We start from the raw sequence: 12560 nt of genomic DNA, 5'->3' as shown, positions 1-12560 counted from the left end.
TTTTCCGCCCTCAGTATGGGGCTGTAGGGGTACTATTGTTTTCCGCTTTCAGTATGGGGCTGTAGGGGTACCACCTTTTTCCGCCCTCAGTATGGGGCTGTAGGGGTACCACCTTTTTTCGCCCTCAGTATGGGGCTGTAGGGGTACTGTTGTTTTCCGCCCTCAGTATGGGGCTGTAGGGGTACTATCGTTTTCCGCCCTCAGTATGGGGCTGTAGGGGTACTATTGTTTTCCGCCCTCAGTATGGGGCTGTAGGGGTACTATCGTTTTCCACCCTCAGTATGGGGCTGTAGGGGTACTATCGTTTTCCGCCCTCAGTATGGGGCTGTAGGGGTACTATTGTTTTCCGCCCTCAGTATGGGGCTGTAGGGGTACTATCGTTTTCCACCCTCAGTATGGGGCTGTAGGGGTACCACCTTTTTTCGCCCTCAGTATGGGGCTGTAGGGGTACTATTGTTTTCCGCCCTCAGTATGGGGCTGTAGGGGTACTATTGTTTTTCGCCCTCAGTATGGGGCTGTAGGGGTACTATTGTTTTCCGCTCTCAGTATGGGGCTGTAGGGGTACCACCTTTTTCCACCCTCAGTATGGGGCTGTAGGGGTACCACCTTTTTTCGCCCTCAGTATGGGGCTGTAGGGGTACTATTGTTTTCCGCCCTCAGTATGGGGCTGTAGGGGTACTATTGTTTTTCGCCCTCAGTATGGGGCTGTAGGGGTACTATTGTTTTCCGCCCTCAGTATGGGGCTGTAGGGGTATCACCTTTTCCGCCCTCAGTATGGGGCTGTAGCGGTACAACCTTTTTCCGCCCTCAGTATGGGGCTGTAGGGGTACTATTGTTTTCCGCCCTCAGTATGGGGCTGTAAGGGTACCACCTTTTCAATCATGTAGAAATGCTGATGATAATTCCATCTGAAAGAGAAACATAATATTCAATGTACACTGTTCATATACATGTACCTTTACCTTTTATATACCTTTCATTCTTATTATTACGCCTTTCTCTCGCGTTATAACACCTTCTGAATCCGCAATAATACGCCTTCTTTGTATCGCATTATCACGCTTTTAATTTGTATTAATACGCCTTTCTTTCGCATTATTACGCTTTTCTTTTGCGTTATAATACCTTTCATTCGCATTATTACGCCTTTCTTTCTCGTTATTGCACCTTTCATTCGCGTTATTACGCTTTTCTTTCTTATTAATACGACTTTATTTAGCGTTATTACGCCTTTCTTTTGGGATCCGGGTTAGAATAGGTCGTCGGTACTCCTTGCAGAGGCGACTAAATGGGGCGATCCTTCGGGTGAGATCCAGAAAAACTTGAGGTCCCGTGTTACAGCAGGTGTGGCACGATAAAGATTCCATTATAACGCCTTTGCTTCGCGTTATTACACCTTTATTTTACGTTATAACGCCTTTGCTTCGCGTTATTACACCTTTATTTTACGTTATAACGCCTTTGCTTCGTGTTATTACACCTTTATTTTACGTTATAACGCCTTTGCTTCGCGTTATTACACCTTTATTTTACGTTATAACGCCTTTGCTTCGCGTTATTACACCTTTATTTTACGTTATAACGCCTTTGATTCGCATTATTACGTCTTTAGAAATATTTCTTTATTTTTTAAGTGATCCTAATCGGCTTTCGTACAGGCTCAATTTGTCTACAATTCTGTATCCATGTGTATGGAGATGCAGGCATGTCGACCGGTGGTAGTAGCTTAGTGCGCTCGCTTCGTACCCGATTCTCGATTCCAGCATCTTCATAACCCAAGAGATTTCGGTCCGCCCCGTTGGTTGGGAGCGGAATGGACTGAAAACACTTGGCTGGAGGTTACGGAAGAACATCCCCCTCCCTGCTACTACTTTGAACACCAAGCATAAGTCAAAAACTGTGGTACTTCTCCTAAAGATGGTAAAACATAAACAAGAGGCCCAAAGGCCACATCGCTCACCTGAGTCACTTGGCTCATATTTAAAGATTTTCCCTATATATTTGTATGCAAAACTTTGATCCCCCCTTGTGACCCTTCCTCCCCTGGGGGCCATGATTTTAACAAACTGAAATCTGAAATATGTCAAAAAGCTTTCATGTAAATATCAGCTTTTCTGGCTCAGTGGTTCTTGGGAAGAATATTTTTCCTATATACATGTATTTGTATGTAAAACTTTGATCCCCTATTGTAGCCCCATCATACCCCCAGGGGCCATGATTTGAACAAACTTGAATCTGTATTATGTCAGGAAGCTTTCACGTAAATCTCAGCTTTTCTGGCTCAGTGGTTATTGAGAAGAAGGTTTTTAAAGATTTATCCTATATATTTGTACGTAAAACTTTGATCCCCTATTGTGGCCCCATCCAATCCTCGGGGGCCATGATTTGAAGAAACTTGAATTTGAACTATATAAGGAAGCTTTCATGTAAATCTCAGCTTTTCTGGCTGATCAGTTCTTGAGAAGAAGATTTTTAAAGATTTATCCTATATATTAGTATGTAAAACTTTGATCCCTTATTGTGGCCCCATCCAACCCCCGGGGGCCATGATTTGAAGAAACTTGAATCTGTATTATGTCAGGAAGCTTTCATGTAAACCTCAGCTTTTCTGGCTCAGTGGTTCTTTAGAAGAAGATTTTTAAAGATTTATCCTATATATTTGTATGTAAAACTTTGATCCCCTATTGTGGCCCCATCCAATCCCCGGGGGCCATGATTTGAAGAAACTTGAATCTGCATTATATAAGGAAGTTTTCATGTAAATCTCAGCTTTTCTGGCTCAGTGGTTTTTGAGAAGAAGATTTTTAAAGATTTATCCTATATATTTGTATGTAAAACTTTGATCCCCTATTGTGGCCCCATCCAATCCCCGGGGGGCATGATTTGAAGAAACTTGAATTTGCACTATGTCAGGAAGCTTTCATGAAAATTTAAGCTTTTCTGGCCCAGTGGTTCTTGAGAAGAAGATTTTTAAATGACCCCACCCTATTTTTGCATTTTTGTGATTATCTCCCCTTTGAAAGGGACACGGCCCTTCATTTGAACAAACTTGATAGCCCTTCACCCAAGGATGCTTTGTGGCAAGTTTGGTTGAAATTGGCCAAGTGGTTCTTGAGAAGATGAAAATGTGAAAAGTTTACGATGACGATGACGCCGATAGACAACGGACAAATTTTGATCAGAAAAGCTCACTTGAGCCTTCGGCTCAAGTGAGATAAAAATGTACTCGATCGCGAGTGTTGGCATGCATTCCAGTTATATTAATCTTGATTGTGCTCACTATCATTGGTAAATAAGGCTACCAATTATTCCTATTGGCTGACGCATGTAGAAATGCACGTGTTCAGACGTATACGCTTCGAAAGCTAGGCCATCAATTCAAGTGTAAACGGTTTCAGAAATACGTCTGGATAACAACAAGATTGCTACGCGTGGCAATATCCTCCATCGCCACAAAAAAGTTGAAGCACAAAAAGTCCCATAACTTCTGTAACATTTGTAGAATCAAAATTGTGGTGGAAGATTATCAACTAAATCTTGTGGCTAACAATCCTACATAATTTGAACAAAATCCGTACAGCGGTCTCTAAGGAGTTGCGTCTACAAAGTGTTCATAGAGTGTAGCATTAAATGTAAACTTTTCTGACCCAGTGGTTCTTGAAAAGATTTTAAAATATTTTCTCTATATATTTCTATTTAAAACTTTGATACCCTATTGTGGCCCCATCCTAACCCCGGGGGCCATGATCTGAATAAACTTGCACCTACTTTATACCAGAAAGCTTTCAGGTAAACCGGTCCAGTGGTTCTCGGGAAGACTTAGAGATTCTTAAATGACTCTACCCATCTTCACAAGTTAGTGCGAGGTAACGAATCGGTAACCCTTGACTTGTGAAGATGGACTCTACCCAATTTTTTGTGATTATTTCCCCTTTGAAGGGGGCATGGTCCTTCATTTGAACAAACTTGCATCCCCATCACCCAAGGCTGATTTGTACTAAGTTTGGTTGAAATTGGCCCAGTGTTTCTGGAGAAGAAGCCAAAGCATGAAGTTTACCTACAACAAACAACGGGTGATCATGCAGAGATCGCTTGATCTCTCAGCTCAGGAGAGCTTACAAGAGGCCCATGGGCCACATCGCTCACCTGAGTCATCTTGGTCCATATCAGGACTTTCCATATATATTTGCATGTAAAACCGTAGTCCCTATTATGGCCCCAAACCTACCCCTGGAGGCCATGTTTTCTGCAAACATGAATCTACACTATGTCAGAAAGCTTTCATGTAAATGTGAACTTCTTTGGCCCAATGGTTCTTGAGAAGAAGATTTTTAAAGATTTTCCCTATATATTTGTATGTAAAACTTTGATTCCCTAATGTGGCCCCATCCTACCCCAGGGGGCCATGATTTTAACAAACCTGAATCTGCACTATATCAGAAAGTTTTCATATAAATCTCAGCTTTTCTGGCTCAGTGGTTCTTGGGAAGAAGATTTTTCCTATATATTTGTATGTAACACTTTGATCCCCTATTGTGGCCCCATCCGACCCCCGGGGACCATGATTTTAACAATTTAGAATCTGCACTATATCAGGAAGCTTTTATATAGATCTCAGCTTTTCTGACTCATTGGTTCTTAAGAAAATTTTTCCTATATATTTGTATGTAAAACTTTGATCCCCTATTGTGGCCCCATCCAACCCCTGGGGGCCATGATTTTAACAATTTAGAATATGCACTACCTAATAAAGCTTATCTATAAATTTCATCTTTTCTGGCCCAGTGGTTCTTGAGATTTTTTAATGACCCTACTCTATTTTTACCTTTTTTTGATTATCTCCCCTTGGAAGGTGGCCTGGCCCTTTATTTTAAGAATTTTGAATTCCCTTTACCTAAGGATGTTTTGTGTCAACTTTGGTTGAAATTGGCCCAGTGGTTTTTGAGAAGAAGTCAAAAATGTTAAAAGTTTACAGATGGACGCCGGAATACGGGTGATTAGAATAGCTCACTTGAGCTCAGGTGAGCTAAAAACCGTTGAGTTGTCTCCAAGGAGTTGCATCCACAAAAAGTTCCTACAGTGTAGCATGTACAATCAACAAATTCCCATAACTCCTGTTTAATTTGTCGAACTAAAATAACGGTACAATATGATCAACTTAGTTATGGTGACCAACAATCTTACAAAATTAGAACAAAATCCATTAAGCAGTTTCTGAAGAGTTGCATCCACATAGTCGAATGAAATGGACGGACACCGGTATTTCTCTGTCCCCTTCCACGTTGCGTTAAAGAAACCACAAGGTATTTACAACTTTACATCCGGCGACACTAGCATCTCATCGAAAAGAAACAAGTTTTTTTTATCTCATAAAGCAACAACACATTTTTTTTTGTTAAATACTTCTTTTATTTAAAAAATCAACCATGTTTTATTGACACACTGATGTTCAAGTACCGATTGTCAACAGTGTCTATATTCATCAAGATCTTTTAGGCTGATCCAAACACATTCTCTGTTGACTTACATTGCCAAAAATTGGAAATGAAATGAACACGTTTGAGTTAATAAATCAATCAGAAAAAATTCTGGTTTACATTAATTGATCCATAACTATAAGCATTGTTTGAAGCATTTTTCTATCTGCTCTCCGAAACGATTCCAAGCGATGCTTGTTTTTTGTTTTAAATGTAAGTGATTAAGAGGTGTTTTTTTTTTTACTTTGGGGTGGTGGGGGTTTAAATCTAAGAGGTAAAAGTGGGGTTCTTTTGGGGAGGGCAATTTAAACGTCTCCTCCATCCATATGTTTCATTAATGCAACAGAGAATTTATGTAGGACAGTCTAATACTAACTTACTCCCGACATCTTCTCAAAATTCAACTCTAGATTCTTAACTTTTAAATAAATAAGAAATACTTGTTGGTATTAACAATGACTTTGGCATAAATATTCCAATGAACGCTAACAAGCTAGCGCTAGATCTACAAATTTTGGCAGCCTTAAATAACATGAACACACAAATCAAGAACTTTGCTTTCATCTTCAAATTAGCACTGTTAAATATATATAAAAATAAGAAAATCTTCAAAAATAATTTCAATAACAGGGTTCATTAGTTTAGAGATTTTTTTTTCCAAAACATCTTTGACTGTATCCAGTGACAACATAGGCTCGTTTTCAAAATCTTTGTCCATTTTCTTTGCAACATTTGTCGCCATTTCTACGAAAATGGAGGAAGTTGATAACAGGATACCATTTTCTATAATCATAAAATTCGTCAAACACATCTCAACCAAGACAAAGTTTGTGTCTTCTGACAACATAGGTCCCAGTTTTAAATGCAACCTTGTTTTGAAGACGCAGTTTGTAATTGCACAACACCAGGAATACATTTTTAAATCGTTGTAGAGATCATTGATTAACATCAAAGTTGTAGTTATTGGTATCTTGTGTAATAATTCAAAACCAAAAATCTCAAATCAAAAACAGCTCATAAAGCCAAAATACTACAGATGCATTACTAAAAGTGAGTGATGAAAAAATATTCAGAACAAATTACATAATTTTAAAAAAAATAATCAATAAATATAACCATTATTGCTTGAGATTGTTCTTCATTTGAATCTGTTGGTATATACTATGTCAATATGGTGATGCATTGAAATAAATAATTAATGTTTCTTTGTACAAGTTTAAATAGCAACACATACTTTAATAAAACTAATCATTGATATTAAAATGCCGTTGTAATTGCAAATATCATTATATTGCATGATTTATCTTCATATAAAATCACCCAGATGTTCTTTTAATGTTTTCTGATTTTACAAAGAAATGCTGGTGAGAAATGCTTTAGATACATGTATTTTTAAATCAATTCTCTAACAAAAAACATTTTCTAGACACAGAAACAGCAGAGGTAAGAGAAACAGAAAAATGTCCTGCATTTACACGGATAAATGTTCAGGTACCACATTTGCCCAAAAATGCTCCTACTACTTAAAAAAAAAATGGTGTAAAAGGACATTCATTAGAAATTGAAGAACAGACTAGTGAGGGAGAAATACTACATACCTTATTTTAAAATTTGACGGAATCTGACCTTGTGCACTTTTTAGCGTTATCATGATCTGGCGCTTCTCTATATGATAATGAATAAATACAGGTTTTCATATTTTAATGCAACCACAACTTAGCTTTCGTGATGCGTCGTGAAATATGAATCCCGCTGAAAGAAGTGCATGCAAGTTTTTCATTCCGACAATGAAAGTAATGGCTAGGTGGTTCATATCAGTATATAACATAATTTGGACCATTTTGGTGTATATCTTTAATTAAAATTCCAGGCAGTATCTCAATTCACTATAATCGACTGCATGGTATGACACGCTCATTATCATTCAAATTCAAATAAACCTTGTTATCTTTAAACTTGATGGGTCACAGAGAAAAAAAACCCATCAAGATATTCGAGATACTGAGGTTAAAATCCATAAAAAAAAAATGTAGTTGGGACTTCTAAATCACTTCAACATATCCATGGTATTCGAGATATTGATGTTTGAGAGACTGAAGTTCAACTGTATTAATGTGATAGAGGTCTTTACTTTCTAGAATCTAAAATGCATGAAAGATGGAGCACTTCATAGGGCAGCAAAGTCAGACAAAGTTTTCTTATAATGCACAAAAGATTGCATCAACATTTCAAATAGCTTTGTCATATTTGTATATCACAGATCAAGAAATACAGCACTAAATCACACCATTTACTTTCACTTCAGGTAATACATTTGCTACTTTCACTTCAGGTAAAACATGTGCTACTTTCACTTCAGATGACCTTTTATGTACAATAAGAATGTTCCACACATCTCCCATACTATGCTGTAAATGATATCTACAGTGTAAACTTGCATAAACAATTCATTTTTCAAAAACAAAGTCTTGCTCTCCCAAACAAAAAACAAATCATCATTTACAAGACCATCACAAAACATCCAAACAAAAATCTCAGTTTAGTCACTTAAAATATCAAAATGTACAGTGACGAAAAATTATGCAGCAAAAACATACATGAAATGTGCTGTACATGGTAAGAAATTGGATTTCGTCAGGGGGACAAGGAAAGCTTGCGCTACATATTACCAGCTGCAACACTACTTTATTTTCTTTTTTTTTTTTTTATTTTTTCCCCATTATATATTTTTTAAGGTTGCATTTTCAAACACAACTTATTCTAATTCATCAACTATCTACCTGTTTAATTTTTTCTTTTTTTTTTGGTTTTGTTTTTTATAAAATGATTATATTTTTTTGAAACTTTTTTTTTTCTTTTTTGCATTTTATTTCTTTTTTTAAAAATGTTTTTGATTGGTAATACATAAAACACACATGAAAACACAAAATCCTTGTCAAAAATCTACACTTCTCCCCATTTACACAGCTTCAATAGATTATAGACATTCCAATGTCTGACGAGGGACTAGATTTCACGTCTCACAATGCGTCTTATCAGCTGCCAGTTGGACTAGCATTAACATCACAACATGTTCTGACCATAACTATTTTTGTTCTTCAGAATTAATCATGTACTATAATGCTTGGGAAATAAAACTGATAAAAAATAAAAATACTGGAACGAAAATACCACAACTTAACACCTCTCATCAACTTGTATTATGGAATATTGATATGAAGTTTACGCTCGAGATCTTTTGTTGAGTACATGTTGTGTCTAATTTGAGTCCATTACAACAATCTTATTTGTTTTCTTTCACTACTTCACAAGATAAATTACACTTGAGGTAGAGAATTAAGTGCGTCACTTAAAACCCGTTCTAATAAGTTAACATATATCTCTAGAGGTAGCAACATCCACTCTTTATACACAATCAATGTAACTCGTATCATCAGATGAAAGTCCAGAAATACAACGCAGGAATGTAGGCTCTAAAGTAACAACTTCACAAGTGTGATCAGTTAGATCAACAAAGCACCTTACGATCGCAGTCAATTGAGAATTTCATTGGAAGTCTTCATAATGTGAACATCAAGAGGTACATAGTGAGGGCACTGATAGCTCCAGCCACAGGAACGGTCACCACCCAGGCCATAATGATGTTGCGGAACAACTTCCAGTCCACGTTTTGTTTGGACCTCACCCTCCCGACGGCGACGACTGAACCCACTTTACAGTGAGTCGTGCTGATGGGAATCTTCATGTTGGATGCCAGGAGGACAGTTAGTGCTGAACCAATCTCAATACAGAACCCACTGTAAAAAAAAAAACACCCACAAAATAAGCATCCCTGTACAGACTGCAAAGCAAACATATCTCCATTAATATTACACTTATGAAAAATAACAAGAAAATCCCAAGTTTCTTTGTTAAATCATTATACTGGGGAGATTTCTAACCTGGGGAAAAAATTCAAAGCCTTTTGTGGTTCATTGGTTCACTATGATCATCACAGCATATTTTTTGTTGTTTATTCTTTCTTTTTTTTTTGGATGTTATATTGAGTTACTATCTTTTCCATCCAAATGAAGTTTTAAATATAAGAATAACAAAACAACCCTGTTTTCATTGATATTCATTTCAGTTTTTGAATCTATCTATTTTCTATCCCGCCAGTATACAATATATTTTCAATTCATAAATGCATTTGGAAAAATTTTGCTCATAAAATTGGGTCACTTTTTGTCATTGGGAATGGGTCCAATATTCAGTCAACTTTCAGGGGAGTGAAGGCCCTGAATGATATTAAAATAAATCTGCTTTCCAACTATCAAGCTTTCACTCATGCTATGGACTAACTGACCGATGAACAAACTGACCATCAGATGGACAGTTTCAAAAAATCTAACCTTGATGGTGTTGTCTTGGCAAGGTCTTCTCCCAGCGTTTTGATGACCCGTCTCCCCCAAACCCATAGACCTATCATGATTCCTACACCACCATAAACCAAGATCCAGATCGGAGTCTGGGCCTTCTGGGCAGCACTTCCCTCCGTAGCGATGATCCACAGGGCAACCAGGGGGCCAATGGAGTTACTGTCAATCACAAAATGCCAGGTATTATTCATAGCCATCTAGCATTGAGAAGTCAATTTTCAAGATATCTACTGGCTTACTTCTCATCAAATCATTTCTCAAAAGAAATATTAAACAGGACAATTTAATACTTAAACTTGTATAAAACAAATTTCATCTCTAAAAGCTTTATTCTAGAAACAAAGTCAAAATTTCTAGTTTCTACCTATACCTGTAAGTACAATGTAAATGTATGTTTGACATAACATAGACAGATTGCTACAAGTACAACATACTGGGCATTTTCTACAAGTCTAATATCAATCTGTACATTTGTACAAGCACCAGCATCTAGTACCATCTACAATGTACAAGTACTGAGCCATCCTACCTAACATCATTTCCTCCATGAGCAAAGGATCCAAACACTGCCGTCAGGACCTGTAGGAAGGAGAAGAGTTTGATCGTTTCTGGTTTGTCTGTGAGGGCATTCCGGGCCTGCTCCAAATCCAGCTCCACCTGGAATTGTCAAAAGTAGGTCACATTAATAAGAGTAGCCCACTGTATCAATATATTTAGGACAACTGTTATTCTTTTTTTTACTCCTTTTAAATTGTTCATAGTGATGGAAGATTTCTCATCATGTGATTTTCTGGAAAAGCTGTAGGATTCCTGAAGGTACTGCAAGATGCCTTACCTCGACTGTGCATATCGTTTCATTACTGTTTCCAGCAGTACCAATTTCTTCGTTCTTCTCATCTAAAAAAATAAAATTAAATTAAATTTCCAATTTAAATTTAAAATGTACGAAACAAAAACAAAAAATCCAACAAAACAGCAGTAGTTGAAGATACTCAGGTAAGGAATCATCATATACACATGTAGAACAGTCTCTTGTTGAAACCCACTTCCTAGCAGTGATAAATTCAGTTTTTATGTCTATTCAATATAAATCTTATGCACAGGTTATTTGCATTGCAGTTTTGACTGGTTGCTACAACTTAGTGCTTAGGGCACTAGCTCTGCACATGAGCAGTCCAGCAACCTTGCATTTTGGGCACTAGCTCTGAAAATGAGCAGTTCTGTAGCCCTACTCAAAAAATATCTTACAACTAAGATCAAAAGTACATCCATGGTTTATAAAAGCTTTGAATACATACTTGTGATCAGTATTTGATTATCAGACAGAATTATTTTTTTTAGCTTAGTCGCAGGATATTTTGTGAATATAGGCCCCAGGATTTGACACTCGATCACAAGGCAACGCCAAACATTGTGAATCTTTCAGAAATGACTTTAAAAACGGAGGTCCTGTCTCATAACATTGGCACGATAAAGAAGCCTTGAGTGCCATGGATAAGTCAGAATTTGTGGCATTTACAGAAGGCGGGTGATGTCTACGTACCAGTGAAAAAGTCTTGAATGGGAGATAAAAAACCACCCATTCAACCCCCAGAATTTTTTAAAAGGATAAACTGCACGTTTTAATTTCAGTTTGGGCCTGCAGTGAAAATTAAGCCACAGAAAGAAGTTATTTTGTTTGTATACAATAAGTTCAGACTCTATAGCGCTGAACATGAACACTGTGAAATAAATAGGAACAGCAAGGAATATATGGTCTGTGAAAGATTTGGAGGAGAGGGGGTGTTTATTTTACAGAAAATATGGAATGTGCTGAACTTAAGTAAGTGGGTGGTAGAAATTCCAACCTGTGTTTCCCAGAGCATGATAAACTAGCAAAGGAAACAGAAGAAAGTTACTTGAATATGTGTATTTTGTTAAGAAGTACAAAGAAGATGAAACAAATAAGAAATATTAGACAACAGAATATGGTATAACAAACCTTTGCCAGATTTTGATGAACACAGTAGTGGCTGAGAGGAATGGCAGGATGTATTAGACTCAGGTGTGGAAACTGAAACCAACAACAGAAACTTGTCATTCAATAAATTCCATCATTATTCTTCAGAATTTACTCTCTCGAGAATCAGGTACTGATCAAATCATTATGTAAAATTTTCAAAACTCATGTGAAACAAACATCTTTCAGAAATAAAATTTCTTGTTCTAGGAAAATTTTCTATCTATGAAATATTCATTCCAACACCAATAGCATTTGATTCTTGGTGTGGTTCAGCGACTTACAATTGCTAGAGGATTTTGATTGCGGGATGCTGGGATCTATTTCTCTTCCATTCAGTATTGAAGGAGATAACAGTTTTTCATTAAGAAGTGCTATGCTAGCTGAAAAAGTAAAATATGTCATCCTGAGAGGACAGAGAGAATGCTTCTATCTACTACAGGAAATGTCATGGAGCTCTTGGTAGAAAAGAAAGAAACTTTATAATTGCATATAAAAGGTTGCCATGCCATAAGAAAGCAGGTTTTTTTTAAAAGCAATAGTTGTGAAGCTTCACTGATACCTACCACCACCAATGGGGAACTTCTTGCCACTGGGAGTGACCTCTAACTCAACTTTTCCTGAAAAACAATACAAAAAAGAGTTAGTTATGTTACTTTCTACTTT

The 12560-nt window shown here is 37.1% G+C and overlaps 1 protein-coding gene and 1 long non-coding RNA gene across 12 annotated transcripts in view; one reads left to right on the top strand and one right to left on the bottom strand.

The window, feature by feature from the left end:
• Positions 1-5111: 5111 nt before the first annotated feature.
• On the top strand, positions 5112-7969 carry LOC130046836 (uncharacterized). Its single transcript, XR_008795862.1, has 2 exons — positions 5112-7782; positions 7837-7969. It is a non-coding gene; the product is annotated as an uncharacterized LOC130046836 (long non-coding RNA).
• Positions 7970-8161: 192 nt separating this feature from the next.
• LOC125683537 (sodium-dependent phosphate transporter 1-A-like) overlaps positions 8162-12560 on the bottom strand; it is a 29755-nt gene continuing 25356 nt past the window's right edge. For 6 of the 11 annotated variants that reach the window (XM_056139878.1, XM_048924798.2, XM_048924801.2 and 3 more), the window contains exons 10-16: positions 12461-12514; positions 12179-12277; positions 11877-11948; positions 10731-10792; positions 10425-10552; positions 9869-10054; positions 8162-9274 (exon numbers count right to left, since the gene is read on the bottom strand). In XM_056139878.1, the coding sequence (XP_055995853.1) occupies positions 9037-9274; positions 9869-10054; positions 10425-10552; positions 10731-10792; positions 11877-11948; positions 12179-12277; positions 12461-12514 (839 nt within the window). In that variant the 3' untranslated portion in view covers positions 8162-9036. The remainder of the gene's footprint in view (positions 9275-9868; positions 10055-10424; positions 10553-10730; positions 10793-11876; positions 11949-12178; positions 12278-12460; positions 12515-12560) is intronic. The other 5 variants (XM_056139882.1, XM_056139880.1, XM_056139881.1 and 2 more) reach the window with 1 other exon arrangement.

This window comes from Ostrea edulis, chromosome 6 (assembly GCF_947568905.1).
Source record: "Ostrea edulis chromosome 6, xbOstEdul1.1, whole genome shotgun sequence".
NCBI classification, from domain to species: domain Eukaryota; kingdom Metazoa; phylum Mollusca; class Bivalvia; order Ostreida; family Ostreidae; genus Ostrea; species Ostrea edulis.
The sequence above is the reverse complement of the archived record's forward strand: the minus strand, read 5'-3'. Positions and strand labels throughout refer to the sequence as shown.